The sequence below is a fragment of the Gymnoscopelus microlampas genome (genome assembly GCF_963454915.1).
Source record: "Gymnoscopelus microlampas genome assembly, chromosome: 1".
Lineage (NCBI taxonomy): Eukaryota > Metazoa > Chordata > Actinopteri > Myctophiformes > Myctophidae > Gymnoscopelus > Gymnoscopelus microlampas.
The window spans coordinates 55,362,745-55,379,615 of NC_139962.1; the positions used below are offsets into that span (position 1 = coordinate 55,362,745).

The 16,871-nt window shown below is 44.1% G+C and overlaps 2 protein-coding genes across 4 annotated transcripts in view; one reads left to right on the top strand and one right to left on the bottom strand.

Moving 5' to 3' along the window:
* The window catches only part of kctd15b (potassium channel tetramerization domain containing 15b), a gene marked incomplete at its 5' end in the record, with an annotated part of 63,616 nt that overhangs the window by 25,424 nt on the left and 21,321 nt on the right, over window positions 1–16,871 (top strand). For all 3 annotated transcript variants that reach the window (XM_084080111.1, XM_084080112.1, XM_084080110.1), the window contains one exon: window positions 15,068–15,373. In XM_084080111.1, coding sequence (XP_083936237.1) covers window positions 15,068–15,373 — 306 coding nt within the window. The remainder of the gene's footprint in view (window positions 1–15,067; window positions 15,374–16,871) is intronic.
* Window positions 7,836–11,950, bottom strand: LOC311044468 (uncharacterized protein; the record flags this gene model as incomplete). Its single annotated transcript, XM_084056077.1, has 4 exons — window positions 7,836–10,235; window positions 10,381–10,455; window positions 10,633–10,719; window positions 11,566–11,950. 4 exons carry the CDS (start codon window positions 11,948–11,950, stop codon window positions 8,140–8,142), a joined length of 2,643 nt encoding a protein of 880 aa, XP_083912203.1. The 3' UTR covers window positions 7,836–8,139.

Consider the following 16,871-nt stretch of genomic DNA (forward strand, 5'->3'; position numbering starts at 1 on the left):
TAAACCAGTGGTTCTCAAAACTTTTTCAAGTCAAGGACCGCCCCAAAATGATATGTATTTGGCCACGGACCCCCCCATCTCAAAATATGTTGTTCCAGGGAGCCCCAGAAGCAAAGATTTGAGTTACAAATGTTGCCGCAAATTTTCACAATTTAAAAAAAGATAGCAGATCTACAAGCTCATAGCGTGGCACTCGATGCCACGCTATGAGCTTGTAGATCTGCTATTTTTTGAATAGCCAAAGTATACAATAATGGTTAAAGTGGTTAAAATGATTGTGACGCTATATTAACTTATTTAGCTGGGGACCCCCTGGTACCCCGCCAAGGACCCCTGGGGGTCCCCGGACCCCACTTTGAGAACCAATGACTTAGACCCTATAACGTTGCTGTCGAGTAGAAACCTATTATCTCCATATTCTAACTTTTTGTGTTTTTTTTCGTAAACTAACCCCCTACTAGCAGATCTACAACTTTTGCTGTTTTTGGACACATCAGGTTTCCACCCGACCGAGACGATATACTTTGTTGGCAATGCTAGCAGGAATTAAAACTAACCTGCTATTGAAAACATAAAAGTCAAAACAAATGAAAAATTCAGAACTATATTAACCTTGCCTCCATCCACCGCAGATGTTACTAGGCTACGTTATTTTAACATACTCTACTATACAGATGTGTTAGAATTATGGTCATTAAAATAAGTTCCAGATTGCAGTTTTTACATTTTTATGGTTCTCACCAAGGAAACTGACTTACCTAACTCTACAAAGTAATATCACTTTTTTTTTTTTTTTCACACTTTCAGAGTTACATTTGTACTGTGATTTGACTGTGTGTTCTACTGTAATGTGCATGTCTTTTCCTGTGGGAAACGTTCATGATTATTCTGTTTAAGGGTAACTAGGCGAGGCTGATCGCACTCTAGCTAGGAGCCAGAGGGCAAACTCTGAGGGCTTGTTCAGTGAAGTCTGGGCCAGGGCCAGACCTCAAACAGCAGTACAACACGCACTGTCAAATCATCTGATGATCGCTTAACCCATTGAGACCTGAAGCCGATTCTACATGTCTCCTAAATCTCAACAGTATTCTGAAAAACGTATGTTTCTATATCAGTGGTGCTCAATCTTTTTCATGTCAAGGACCACCCAAAATCATATGTATTTGGCCGCGGACCCCCATCAAAATATCTTGTTCCAGGGACCCCCCAGAAACAAAGATTTGAGTTAAAAATGTTCGCTTTAAAAAAATATATATTCAGAAGATTTGCACACATTTTCACGAATTTAAAAAAATAGCAGATCTACAAGCTCGTAGCGCGGCACTCGGTGCCGCGCTATGAGCTTGTATATCTGCTATTTTTGAATAGCCCAAAGTGTAAAATAATGCCTTTTAGCTCAAATCTAAAAATGACACAGTTCCAGGTCTTAATGGGTTAACGCAGAGAGGTTATACAAAATGGAACCAAAACGGAGCCGTATAAGGGTCCATATTCGGTTCCATTTGTACACTCTCAGACTTTACACAAATGGATGAATTTAACACTGAGGATTTTATTGTGATTTTAAAAAAAAAATGCTTTTATTTTTTCTTTTGGGCGAAATGACAACCTGAATCGGTTTTGATTATATTCGTGGGAGTTAGTCGCTCCCACTCGCTCACCCATCCCTCCCCAACCCCACCCAAACCCCCTCCATGTGAAGTCTTGACAGTCCAATCAGGCACCGTGGCCCAACACTATGCGTCAGAACTCATTGTTTCTACTCATTACACCCCCCACACACCCCCCCACACACACACACACACACACACACACACACACCAAACTCCCCCCCTCCCCAATATCCACACACACACACACACACACTACTTCGCCTTATAAAAGCCCTAGCGTTGATCTGCATACCTTTCAATTTGCGTGAAGTCGGAAAAAAAGCAGGAGGGGAGAAAGAGAACGAGAGAAAGAAAGAGAGGGAAAAAAATGCAAATAGTGCGAGGCAGAATTGAGCATGTCCTTATCTGAACACAATCAGGCTTCCCGTCGCCTCGGGGCCGGCCGTGGTGCTTTGCGCTGCTGGCAGCCGACGGTGCTGCTGTGTGTTTTACTAAACCAATGTGAAAAGTCTGAGCAGAATGGAGAAAAAAAAGAAAGGAGAGCTATTTTTTTTCTCCTTCTTTTTAGCATGCATCAGTGGGAACCAAAAATATTCACCATTTTAACCCGTTAAGACCGGGAACGCATCTGTAAACATTTTTAGATTTCTTTGGGCTATTCAAAAATAGCAGATGTACAAGCTCGTAGCGCGGCACCGAGTGCCGCGCTACGAGCTTGTAGATCTGCTATTTTTTGAGAAAAATCGTGAAAATGTGTGCACATCTTTGAATATATGTATTTTTGAAAAGTGTATATTTGTAACTCAAATCTTCTGGGGGGTCCCTGGAACAAAATACTTTGAGATGGGGGTCCGCGGCCAAATACATAATCATTTTGGGTGGTCCTTGACGTGAAAAGGTTTGAGAACCGCTGATTATAGCAACATAGGTATTTTTTTTTAAAACTGATAGGATTTAGTAGAGATTTTGTGGAATGCAGCGTCAGGTCTTAATGGGTTAATACCGCTACGACCGTCGTCTCATTATTCAAAACTACAATTCGTCACAAGTGTGTAAGCAATGCGCAGTCAGAAGCACGAGGGTATACGGTTTAGTGAGATGTTTCGTGTTACGTGATTTCTGTGTAAAGGGATTCGGGGGGCCTTCATAGCCGTTTTAAATCGACGACTTCTATTCACTCAATTGCTTTATTTTCTCACGTTTGCACCATGCTTAACGCCTGGAAAGAGCTAACGCTTCTATTTGTCACATGGTCCTCTGTATTAGATCATGCGTTTTGGGTTGGGTGGGGATTTATTGTGTGGGTTATTGAACGAACAACAAGAAAACCACTCAATTGAACCACATACTGTAAGCCCTATACGTTTGTTTCGTAATCCAATGACATTCTATACTTCAGTCACACGACAGTGTCACTGTCACGTTCCAAAAATAACTCATCTACAAGCTCACAACGTGTCGTATTGCGACGCGATGTGAGCACTTGTAGATCTGCTGTTTCCGCTATGGAAAATGTTTGCCTATATTGAACTGGACTACCCGAAATCAGGACGCCAGAGTTAAAGGGGGGGTCTACATCTTCCTTTTCTACCCCTTCTCGCTCCATCAGGCCTTTCCCAGGGATGCAGGCCTTGCTAGTGGGCAATAAGGTTGGGTCATTATTTAGAAAGTCAAACGGGGCTGACTGGACACTGGACTGGGGATTGAGGGAGGGGGTGGGGGGGGGGGGTGTATGGTCTCATAGAGCTGCCAACAGTAGTACTAGTAGTATTAATAGAGCTGCCAACAGTAGTACTAATAAACAGTGGTGGAAAGTAACGAAGTACATGTACTCAAGTGCTGTACTTAAGTACAATTTTGAGGTATTCGTATTTTACTGGAGTATTTCCAATTTCTAATCTGCTATTTTAGTACTTTTACTTTTGGTACTTTTAAGTACATTTTGATACCAATACTTTTGGTACTTTTACTCAAGTAAATTTTGAATTCGGGACCTTTTTACTTGTACCAGAGTACTTTGCAGCATTGATACTTTTACAGTAGAAAAATATAAAAAAATATTACAGTATAGTAAAACCTTTGAGTACTTTTTCCACCACTGCGCGGGAGCAAAAACATGATCTCCATCCCTATAGCCTTCGACCTGGCAGAGATAACTACTACTCCTATTGTGGCAGTAGTAAGTGGTAGTACGCAACGCAGTAGCAGTAGTAATAGTAATAGTAGTAGTAGTAGTACTCTGTTGTTTTCCGCACGGCTCCAGAGGACTACAGTGCCTGGCAGACAGACCCCTGTTAAAAACATATCCATCCATGGCTTCACAGACCTGTGTGAAGGATGAGGAGAGCTACACTTTGATACAGAGAGCTGCCCCAAGGCCAGAGTCTCACCGTGCCTTTTGTCAGCTACAGCGAGAGAGGGCCAGGAGAGAGGGAACGAGAGGAGAAAGAGAGAGAGAGAGACACACTGTACACATGTACACCCCTTTCATTTTCTATCATCTTAACCCATTCAGACCGGGAACGCATCTCTGTCATTTTTAGATTTCTTTGGGCTATACAAAAACAGCAGATCTACAAGCTATTTTTGAAAAATCTTGAAAATGTGTGCACATCATATTTTTCAAAGCCAACATTTGTCAAATATTTTTGTTCCAGGGACCCCCAGAAGCAAAGGTTTGAGTTACAAATGTTCGCTTTAAAAAAATATATATATTCAAAGATTTGCAAAGATTATTCAAAAATAGCAGATCTGCAAGCTCATAGCGCGGCACTCGGTGCCGCGCTATGAGCTTGTAGATCTGCTATTTTTGAATAGCTCAAAGAAATCTAAAAATGACAGAGATGCGTTCCCCCGGGTTGAATGGGTTAAATATCAGACTGTAAGTTTAAGACGTGTTGCATCAGCCCTCAGTTCACTTCAGACGGAGTTGTTTTTTTTAGGGTGTCATATTGGAGCTCACACTCTCAGATGAAGGGTGCTTTACATGAAGGGTCAAACGAGCTTTAACAGGCTTGCTCTTCACAACAGAGGCATCAGGGTCAATTCATATGTTGCCCGGCCCGCTGCCACAGTGTCCTGCTCTGTACCCAGCAGGACTCCAGAGAAAAAAGGGCTCTTTTAACCCATTAAGACCTGAGGCGATTCTTTAAAAAAAATCAAAATCATAACAGTTTTTGGAAAAAAATCGTATTTTTTTTTTTCAAGATTTAAAAAAAATAGCAGATCTACAAGCTCATAGCGCGGCACTCGGTGCCGCGCTATGAGCTTGTATATCTGCTATTTTTGAATAGCCAAAGACATCTAAAGTGACACAGATGCGTTCCAGGTATCAATGGGTTAATATAAAAATAAAAACAAGAAAGCCAAGATGTCCAACTTTTCTTTTTATCCGCAGTGGTGGAAAGAGTACTCACATTTCTTACTTAAGTAAAAGTATCAATACTGCAATGTAGAAATACTCTGTTACAAGTAAAAGTCCGTAATTCAAAATTGACTTGAGTAAAAGTACAAAAGTAGCCTATTGGTATCAAAATATACTTAAAGCACCAAAAGTAGAAAGTACTCATTATGCAGAATGTCCAATTTCACAAGTTTTAAAATGTATAGCTTGTAGATCGGCTATTTTCAAATGTCAAAAAGGGCTGAAGTGAGTAATGTATGTTTTGATAATAATAATTATCAAAATCTACAAAGTAACTAGTAACTAAAGTTTTCAAATGATTGTAGTGGAGCAAAAGTACAATATTTCACCTCTGAGATGTAGTGCAGTAGAACTTAAAGTATTGGAAATTGGAAATACTCCAGTAAAGTAAAAAATATCTCAAAGCCAAGATGTCCAACCTTTTTCTTTTTATCTGTAATGTATGCTATCAAAAGCTTGATAAGACAGTGGGTGGCTACATTAGCCTCATGGACATTATGGTATAGCAACACATCAATGTCACGCTAAAGGTGCCCTTTGCCTTCAGCGCGGGAAGTGCATTAGGGGAAATCAAGTTACCAGACTGATAACCAGACTGTATTTCGCCCGTACCATTGCATGCGATAAAACAAACCGTAGCCGAGAGCCAAGGAACACAAACGTCATTTAAAGAATAAACTATGAATGTTAGCGAGAGAGCTAAACCACGAGCGAATGAAATGAATTGAGCCGTCGTTCTTTGCCACCGCGAAACACTAATCAGAACACGGCTTCATTAATTACTAATTGCTTCACCGAGATGGATTTACAACATTTTAGCGACATTTTCCTCCAATTAAATCACGTCGTAATAGGAGCTTAACATCAGGCCACAAGTCACATTACCATAAAAAATCCCCTCCACGTAAGGGAATACATTAACCCTTAAAGACCGGGAACGCATCTGTGTGTCCTTTTTAGATTTCTTTGGGCTATTCAAAAATAGCAGATCTACAAGCTCATGGCGCGGCACCGAGTGCCGCGCCATGAGCTAGTAGATTTGCTATTTTTTGAAGAATTGTGAAAATGTGTGCAAATTTTGGAATATATATTTTTTAAAGCGAACATTTGTAAAATATTTAGTTCCAGCAACCCCCAGAAGCAAAGATTTGAGTTACAAATGTCCGCTTAGAAAATATATATTTTTAAAATATTTGCACACATTTTTTTTATTTTATTTAAAAAAAATAGCAGATCTGCAATGAGCTTGTATATCTGCTATTTTTGAATAGCCCAAAGAAATCTAAAAAAAATGACACACAGATGCTGCGTTCCCGGTCTTAAAGGGTTAACATTCTCCTTTGGCTCATGAATTGTCCTCATGCTCACACCATATCACTCTCCTATCACCTCCTATATCCGCCTCCTCCAATAGTGAACCTCCTTCGACTCCTTCCTCCTCCTCCTCCTCCTCTGTATTTCCTATGGTAGTGGTGCTGAATGATGGTGCCATCTGGTCTTGTGGGAAATTAGAGGGAAGAGTGCAGGGGCTAAATGGCCCCCAGCAAAGCCCCAGCCCGGGGGGGACGGGGGGGAGAGGGGGGAGGGGGGGGGGGCAAGGCAATCTGCTGCAGACTCTGTCTGCACACAGGAATGCTCTCTCTCTCCATCCCCACTTCACTGGAGCCCTGCTGACGGGCCTTTGCTGGAGTCAGCTCTGCTGAAACATGCTAAAGGATAGCCCGGCCCAGCCAAGAGCTATGCTGTGTGTGGAAGAGAGAGAGAGAGAGAGAGAACTGCAACAGCAGTTGTTTTGGCACCGCTTGGCTTATTTGAGACAGACGTCCCGTGGATGAGCTCACACAAACATGTGTGAGAGATACCATGCTCGGTTCCATGAGATATACTCTATAACGTAACTTAGAGGACAAACAGAGGTCAATGTATGGATCTTTTTGATTTGTGTTGGCTCTATAAGGATGGCGATGTCACTTGGTCTGTCCAACACTTTAGTGTTCCATTCCCATGACACTTCCGGATTGGATGAGCCCCAAGACCATTTGAGCGACGGCATGACCTTTCCGCTAGCTAGCGCTATTAGCCTTAGGCCACTCTTAGTCTAATTATGGTGCTTTATTTTAGTTTACTTAAAAGCTTTTGCTTTTGTGTACAATTAGTTAACACATTGACTGCCAAGGGGTTTTCTAGAATGGCTCTCCCACTGCCAAGGTTTTTGACCATTCTGACTCATTTTTGAGGGCCCACAGAACATTTTGTACTAGGACTATGAAAACATAGAATATCTCAAAAAAAAGCTTAGAATCTCTTCTTTCATCTGGAAAAGAAAGTGAGTTGATACCATGCTCTGTTCTTTAGCTAGAGGAGTTTGAATACAGCTTGGTATTCACCAAAAAGAGGCCTTTTTCTTCAGAAGCTGAGATATGAGCGTTTTAGTAAATGACACACATTTAGAGGCATAACTTGATTTCAAAAGTGTTTCAAATTTATTTAGGGCCTTCATTGACATCAGTCATGTAAACAATACTTGTTTATAAAAAAAATAAAAAATAAATGCTTTTGATTGTACATCTATTGCTCTGTTTCGCTCCAAAGTGCTCAATTCAAACAACATTTTTCACAATATTTTTTTTTTTTTCATTTTTTTTTCAAATAATAAATAATAACAATTCAAAGGTGATGTGCAACATCAATATATTCATCGAGAGCGTCATTTTCCAAACTTTTTGCCCACACAATTCAAAATGTCAATACTACATTCATTGCAGATCTACAAGCTTGCCTTTTTTTTTTCTCTAGGGAGTACAACAACAAATTGGTGCTATTAGAGCAAAATAAATAAATAAAAGTAAAATATCTGCCTGGCATGAAGCAGTATGAATAGGCAGGTTGAGGTTGGTAGGTTGAACAACATAGTAGCAGCTGCTTCACAAAGTGCTTTCAAAGTAAATGTAACTACATCAAATAATAATAAATACTAATCATTCAAATCAATAAATTGAGTGCAATCAGCGCAAATAAATAAACAAAAATAAAGTTCTTTTTTTTGCAGCACCCTGAGCGGATCAACGTGCGTCTACCCTTCACCCGGCTCTCGAGGCCACTCTAGTAGTCTTTTACAGTGTGGTACCGATGTGTACATTGGTGGTGCAAGGGCACACGACAGGACTTGCACTCAAAGCTTGTCTCACTCCGGATGTTTTTCCCGTCCTTCTTCTTTGACGGTAGCTTCGATCGGGAACAAACCCTACAACACCTTTGTGGGTACTTCTTAGCAGAACTTGCTTTGGGGAAATTGATCAGTTCGTGATCTAGTCTGTCATTCAGCCTGGACTCGGGGTCAACGTTTGGTGGCAATGGGTGTCTAACACGTGGGGCATCCCCAGGAGGCGGGGCCTCACTCCTACCCTCCTGACGACGGGCAGCTCTGGGGCGATCCCCAGGAGGCGGGGCCTCACTCCTACCCTCCTGACGACGGGCAGCTCTGGGGCGATCCCCAGGAGGCGGGGCCTCACTCCTACCCTCCTGACGACGGGCAGCTCTGGGGCGATCCCCAGGAGGCGGGGCCTCACTCCTACCCTCCTGACGACGGGCAGCTCCGGGGCGATCCCCAGGAGGCGGGGCCTCACTCCTACCCTCCTGAGGACGGGCGGCGCCGTCTTCCTGCTCTTCCTCGGACCCCTCCTCTCCGTCTTCATCCTCTTCCTCGGACCCCTCCTCAGCAGGCGGGGCCTCATTCCTACCCTGCTGAGGACGGGCGGCGCCGTCTTCCTGCTCTTCCTCGGACCCCTCCTCTCCGTCTTCATCCTCTTCCTCGGACCCCTCCTCAGCAGGCGGGGCCTCATTCCTACCCTGCTGAGGACGGGCCACTCCCCCAATGTTCCCGCGGGTGGTCCAGGACTTCACTACTGCCAAGATGAACGAGTAGAAGTTCTGAATTTTGGGTTGGGCTGGGTGCCTGGCCTTGTAGATCACATAGGCGTTGAACTGGGTAATCTGGAGCATATAAAAGAAGAACTTTTTTGTCCACTTCCTCGTTTTCCTGGTACACATGTAATAGCTGAGGTTCTGGTCTAGCTTGTCGACCCCGTTCATGTGTTTGTTATACTCAATAACACACACAGGCTTCTCTTCGACCACCTTCTTGCTGTGTTTTTTCTCCTTCCTGGACACGGGCAGCATGTCATGAGGGTGCAAGGTGGAGATCATCGTGACGATTTTTGTTTTCTTGGCTCGCCATGCCAGTACCATCACGTCCCTGGAGTGGCGAGAGATGGTGGACCCCAGTGGCAGCTTTGAAGGGGTAACATCTGCGATGGCTGGTGGCTGTCCTCGCTTCTTACGCAGGGTCCCGCAGACGTATGTCTTCTTGTTCAGGAGCATAATGGCCGTATCCACTGAATTGTACAGGTTGTCCATATAGAGCCTATATCCACATCCAGCTAAACTGCCTAAGAGTGTTGTTATGATGACAGGTAGTGTCTGCTTCTTTTTACAGTATGGCAGCATGTTGTGGAGGTAGCCTGTTGCTGAATCACACAAAATGTACGACCTGATGCCGTACTTGACCGGCTTCTGTGGGGCATAGACCTTGAACTCCAGGCGTCCCCGCCACAACAGCATTCCCTCATCAAGACTGATGTCCACGCTCGGCAGGTACATCTCCTGGAAATTGGCCAGCAAGGACTGCAGTATTGGGCGGACTCTCCAGAGTTTGTCTACGTCTTCGGGCTTTTCTGGTACAGGGCGGGGGATGCTGTTGTCCACGAAGTGGAGGTTGCTCAAAATGGCCTGGAACCTGTTCCTCGGCATCACTTTCCGGAAGACGGCGGCCTCGACGTACTCATCAGTGGACCAGTACATGGCGATCTCAGGCTTTTGGCTGATTCCTGTCAGAAGAAAGAGCCCCAGGAAGCGCTTGAGCTCGTCTAGATCCACCGCTTTCCACTTCTTTGCTCTGCCATACTTCTTGTCACTGTCCGGCTTCTGTTCGGCATAGAGGTTGGTTTGAGTGCGGATTTCCTCCAACAACTCATCCGACAGCAGCAGCTCAAAGAAGTCCACGGGCTCATCAGACTGCAGAGCAGCAGCGGCGTTTTGAGGACCCGGAGTCCCAGCTGTGAAGGGGATGTCCCGAGGACACCATCCTGTGGAATGCCACACAGGAGGAGGACCCTTGTCCTTCTTGCCCTTGGCACCACCTGTGAATTATAGAAATAGATCATTACCATAAAATACTTTTTTCTTTGACACACACACACACACACACACACACACACACACACACACACACACACACACACACACACACACACACACACACACACACACGATAATAATTCTTACCTCCACGACCAGCTCCACCAACCGCTCCACCAACTGCTCCCTCCTCCACCTCCTCCTCACCACTAGCATGCGACCCTGTGTAACATAACATATACTTTTTTTTAGATATTATGTCCATCTTTAGCAAAGCATTTATCATCCACAGACCACATGCATATATACACTGAATAAATAAATATGAGAGAATACATTTACCATTACCCTGGTTTTAGCATTTTTTCATTCATGTGCTATAATTGACAATTCACTCACCCCTACTACCGTCATCATCATCATCATCATCTGCATCCATGGCAGACACCAGTTCCAGAGCACCCACCAGTACCTCCTCCTCAGCATCTACAATACAATTTCAAATACTTTGGTGAATATTATGCATTTAGCAAACATTATCCAGACAGAGCGACTGACAAAAGGCACATATGAGATCAAATAGACATGCCTGATCGACATCAAAGGCTTCAGTTCAGGTCAGAAAAACAACATAACAAAAACAAAACCCCTTTGACCTACAGGATTTTTGTTGTTGTTATTATGTGGCCTGACCTGAACGGATGCTTTGATGTCTTTTATATTATGACAGCCATAATGTGCAGACAGAGGGAGGGGGCATGCAGCTGGCATTTTCCCCCTACAAGAAAACTGAATAAAATGAACAGATCTACAAGCTCAAAAAGCGTGTAGATCTGTTCATTTTATTCAGTTGGCGTTGTGCGAGGCTCGCTCCGTTGTGGCCAACGAACCACAGGTTGAGAACCGCAGCCACATACAGTAACGAAAATCGGGCCACAGCCTGTCGTCTATGTTGCCAGATCGTGGGAAAGTAATAAGCAACCAGGTCTATGAAAACGAGCCCACAAGAAGCGAATAGCCGAGTATAGGCCACATGGGCACTTCAAACATATCTAAAACAAGGTGAAAATAGTCCATCTACAAAATCACAACCACAATTACCATCATTTCCAAGCAGATTTACAGAAAAACAAGTCCAGTGTGGCTTAGCAGACCTAGCCCTGAAACAGATACTAGCGTCATGTGAACCATGGTATAGCAAACCTGGCAACGACGATAGTTTACTTTTCTGCATTGAATCAGCTAAACGCACGGTCAGATGAACTAGTAACGAATACAACTCGATCAAATCAACTTGTAACACATAAAACGATATAAAAAAAGTATGCTTACCACTGGAAAAAGGACTGTTGCCCCGACTGAGAGCCGCCGGTTCCCAAGCCGAGCCCTCAGAGGCACCACTACTGTCACTGTCGGCGTCGGTGTTGGATCCCTCCACCCCTGACCCCAACTCGCTCCCCGTAACACTGCCACCGGCCCCGGCCCGGTCAGGGCTCGCAGGAGGACGGGGACGAAGGACCATGCTGCTCGGATCGCTCCTACGGCCGGGGGGCAGGTCCTCGCGGTCCTGGGTGCCGACACTCGGCCCTGGTTGGAGGTCCACAGGAGGAGGATAAACCACCGGAGCTTGGGAGGCTGCTGCACCAGCCCCAACCAAGAACCTCTCCATGGACTGCTGACCAGGTCCGGGGGTGTTCTTGCGCTTTTTCCCTACCATAGCTACTCTCTCACAGTACACTATATCTAATATAAACTTTATCTCCTCTCTATTACCACCTATTTTCTCCTATTCTCTCCCTATAACGCCGATCACCTCTCCTATAAATACTCCTATTACTGCACTCTATATCTTACCTCCACGCCCTCTCTATCTATAATATATATATATATATATATATAAAACTCAGTAGGATTTATATATATATCACTCACACTTACTACACTCAAAATATCAACTCACACACACAAACTCACGTACAAACAATTCACTCTTTCACTCAATATAACTCTCCCACACAAACTCACGTACAATTCACTCGTTCACTCACCGTATCTCACACTCGTATCTCTCGTTCAATCTAACTTACGTATCTCACACTCGTATCTCTCGTTCACTCGATCACAACTCTCAACTACTGCTACTAATACTACTACTATACTGCTACTGATACTGCTACTACTAATACTACTACTATACTGCTACTGCTACTACTACTGCTACTGCTACTACTACTACTACTGCTACTGCTACTACTACTGCTACTGCTACTGCTACTACTACTACTACTACTACTACTATCAAACTATCAATCTATCTATCTATATCTCTCTCTCTCTCTCTCAATGACGATCGGCTCTTACTAAACTTTTTGAAAATGCACAGAAAGAGGGCTCCGCGCGTGCCCTTTTTGTAGGTTTCCGATCTCAGGACACCTGTTATTTTTCCACAGTGGCTTTGATCTGAGGTCACAATGACCTGGATCCAGAAGAGTTTTTATTTTTTATTTACAAAACAACAATATTGGCGGCACGATCAGTCAGTTTATCAAAGGGGTAACATGCTGTGTGTTTGTGTTATGATCTGTCCCTGTGTGTGGGAAAGGCTGCTGCGGGTGCACGTTACGAGTGCGAGCTTGACGTGCACACCCTCCCTTCACAGGCAGTCAGGGTGCATGGATGCGCGTGCACATTACCAGCGTGGAATGTGATGTGCACACGCTTCCCCAACGAACCTGGCCATGCTGCTTTGTTGATTACTGCAGCCAGCTGAGGCAGAGAGAGAGAGAGATCGCTGGGATTCAACTTTAGGTTTGGGAGCCTGATCACTGCTTTAGATGATGTTTTGTGTGATCACATGTTCAGATGTTTTTATTTTATTACATTACGAGTGCGAGCATTGACGTGCACACCCTCCCTTCCCCCATAGAGCCAGCTGCTGATATCCAGTGATTACAGGCAGTCAGAGTGCATGGATGCGCGTGCACATTACCAACGTGGAATGTGATGTGCACACGCTTCCACAACGAACCTGCCATGCGGCTTTGTTGATTACTGCAGCGCAGAGAGAGAGAGAGAGAGATCGCTGGGATTAAACTTTAGGTTTGGGAGCCTGATCACTGCTTTAGATGATGTTTTGTGTGATCACATGTTCAGATTTTTTTTTTTTTTAGTTCTACGTAATTTTCATGTAAGAGATTAACCAACAAAGTGCCTGAGGGGTTAATCTAATGTAAACCATTAAAAAGACCTTGGCCCGTAGGACTACGGGCTTGGCACTTAACGGTTGGATTTAACGGCCCGTAGGACTACGGGCTTGGCAGTCAATGTGTTAAAGGGATAGTTCACCCAAAGAATGACTTATTTTCTATCACTTACACGCCCCATGAAGCCTTGAATTCATGGAGATTTTTTTGTTTTTGTCGCATTCCTGAGCCAATAATGTGATGACCGGCGGAAAGATGCTAATGTATCCGCTCATGAAATTATTGGCTTAGGAATGCGACAAAAACAATTTGTGTAATCGATAGAAAAAAAGTCATATTGGGGGTGAACTATCCCTTTAATCCTTCAGTTAATAAACAGTATATGTATATACCCAATTCTGGCACTAATAATAATCTTAGGATGGCAATGCTGGTTGGTTCAAACCATTTAGTTACAGTTAGGTGTAGCTAGTCAGGCTCTCAGACTTTCAGCTACCACAATTCCGATGTGTAAATTCCGATGACTCCCATGGCAGGGGTGGAAAAATTACTAAAATGTTTTACTTAAGTAAAAGTATCAATACTGCAATGTAGAAGTACTCTGTCACAAGTAAAAGTCCCGAATTCAAAATTTACTTGAGTAAAAGTACAAAAGTATTGGTATCAAAATGTACTTAAAGCACCAAAAGGAAAAGTACTAAAATGTTTGAAAATAGCAGATCTATAAGCTCACGACGCGTCGCGATGCCACGCGTTGTGAGCTTGTAGATCGGCTATTTTCAAATAGCCTATGTATAAAATAGGGCTAAAGTGGTTCATGTATGTTTTATAATGTAATAATGTATATCTGCAAAGTAACTTGTAACTACAGTTTTCAAATAATTGTAGTGGAGTAAAAGTACAATATTTGCCTCTGAGATGTAGTGGAGTAGAAGTAAAAAGTACTGATAATTGAAAATACTCCAGTGAAGTAAAAAGTACCTCAAAATTGTACTTAAGTACAGTACTTGAGTAAATGTACGCTGAAGGCAAAGGGCAGTAATGTAGTTACTTTGCACCAGTGGTTCTCAAACTTTTTCATGTCAAGGACCCCCAAATTGACACTTATTAGCCCGCGGACCCCCATTTGAAAAGATATGCCAAGGACCCCCATAAGAAGATTTTTACGGCTCTAGCAGTGATTCTCAACCATTTTAATTTCAAGGACCCCCAGTCTGACATGCATTAGGGCTACGGACCCCCATTTCATGGCATTTCTATTTCTGGGACCCCAATTTATATTGTAAAATCAATGTTAATTTAACTCTGAGAGTGTACAAATGGAACCAAATGGACCGAGTGTACAAATGGAACCAAATGGACCCGTTAGGGTCCATTTGGTTCCATTTGTACACTCTCAGAGTTACAGACCCATAAGGGTCCATTTGGTTCCTATCCATCATTTAGCTGAGGACCCCCTGGAACCCCCTCAAGTACCCCTGGGGGTCCCCGGACCCCACTTTGAGAACCAATGCTTTACACCACTGCTTTTAGCTGTCACAGTTCCGATGAGTAAATTCCGATGACTCCCACGGTGCTTTTTTAGTGATCCCATCTCTCTCTCTCTCATCTCTTTACCCTGCGTTTCTCAGGATTGGCGCCTGCTGTACGAGGAGGCGCGTTACTACCAGCTGACGCCCATGATCAAAGAGCTGGAGCGCTGGAAGCAGGACGGAGAGCAGCGGCGGCTGGCCCAGCCCTGCGACTGCCTGGTGGTGCGCGTCACCCCCGACCTGGGCGAGAGGATCGCCCTCAGCGGGGAGAAGGTCCTCATCGAGGAGATCTTCCCGGAGACCGGAGACGTCATGTGCAACTCGGTCAACGCCGGCTGGAACCAGGACCCCACGCACGTCATCCGCTTCCCCCTCAACGGCTACTGCAGGCTCAACTCCGTCCAGGTACGGTACGCTACGCCGGGGGGAATAGAGTGGGTGCCTCGTGGGGGGGGGGGGCGCCGGTTGCCGTGCTGGTTATTTCACAACAATAGGCTCCATGCACAGCAGCCATTTTGGAGAAGAATTGGGTCTCTTCTGACTTCCTTCACAGGTGTTACCAATGATACTAATGAAGGCTCTGCTCCATTCTGGTCAAACAGAGTCAGGGTGCTGATATTGTGCATGTTGGCTCACTGGAAACACTAGTGTGTCTCAAAGTGTGGTCCAGGGACCCTCATGGTTCCTTGAGAGGGTGTAACTCTGAGAGGGTACAAATGGAACCAAATGGACCCTCCCGGGTCCATTTGGTTCCATTTGTACACTCTCAGAGTTATGGGGGTCCTTGAAATTAAAACGTTTGAGAACCACTGTGCTACACTAAATGGAACAGAGCCTTCATTAGTGTCATTGGTAACACCTGTGAAGGAAGCAAGGAAGGGGCCCAATTTCTGTCCAATATGGCTGCTGTGCATAGAGCCTATAGGCGAAATAGTAATGGCTCACAGAAGCAAAAGAGGAGAGATGTAAAAAAGGTAGCTCTCCGCCGCATTGACGTCGGCGGTGGTAAGTGTTGGAAAGCGCCTGTTGCCGAAAATCTCCTGTTGAATGGGCAGTGGGGACGATGTCACGTCGGGTCGCATGTTGTAGGGAAGCGACGAAAGGCTTCTGACTGTTGGATAGCAGCGGGCTTGTTGTTGAAAAATACGTCCAGCCATAGGCTATTTTTAGCACCATCGGCTCTCAGGTGCATCCAGAAACTTCTTTTCACACCTTCCAAACCGACTGATCTCCTTACTTCATTCGACTGCTACTGCCAGTATGGAGTAATCTGTAGTCGTCCGTTTGGTGGAAGAGCTACCCTTAATAGGTTTAAAATATGTAAAACTGTATGCCTCACAACGAAAGATCGCTCGCAAAAAATGTATTTAGACAATCACGTTTCAATTCCCAATGGGATTTACATCAGCTATATTTACACTTGCTAAAGAGCCCATCGAGGATTAAATATAAATTGTCAAAGTACATTCTGGCACAATCAGACAAGAATTGCACGCCGTCTTTATGGTCGGGATATCTGTAACATTTTGGCGCATCACCAGAGCAAGGGATCTGTGTGTAATGCCTGGTTTGTACCTACGTAGCTGTGATACCAACGTGTAACTAAGTATAAATCACCCGTAAGAATTAGCATATCAAAAAAACAATGCCACCCCCTCATGATAGCTCGATTCCTGGCTCGGCACTAGAGTTGCACATCATATTTTCTCTCTGCCTTCACTGTCATGTCTAAAGAAACAAGCATTGGTGTAAGGTAATCAAGTACTGTTACTCAAGTACAATTTTCAGGTACTTTTACTTTACTGGACTGTTTAGAATTGTCTATACCTTTACTTCTCCACTACATCTCAGAGGCAAATATTGTACTTTTACTCCACTACAATTATTTGAAAACTTTAGTTGA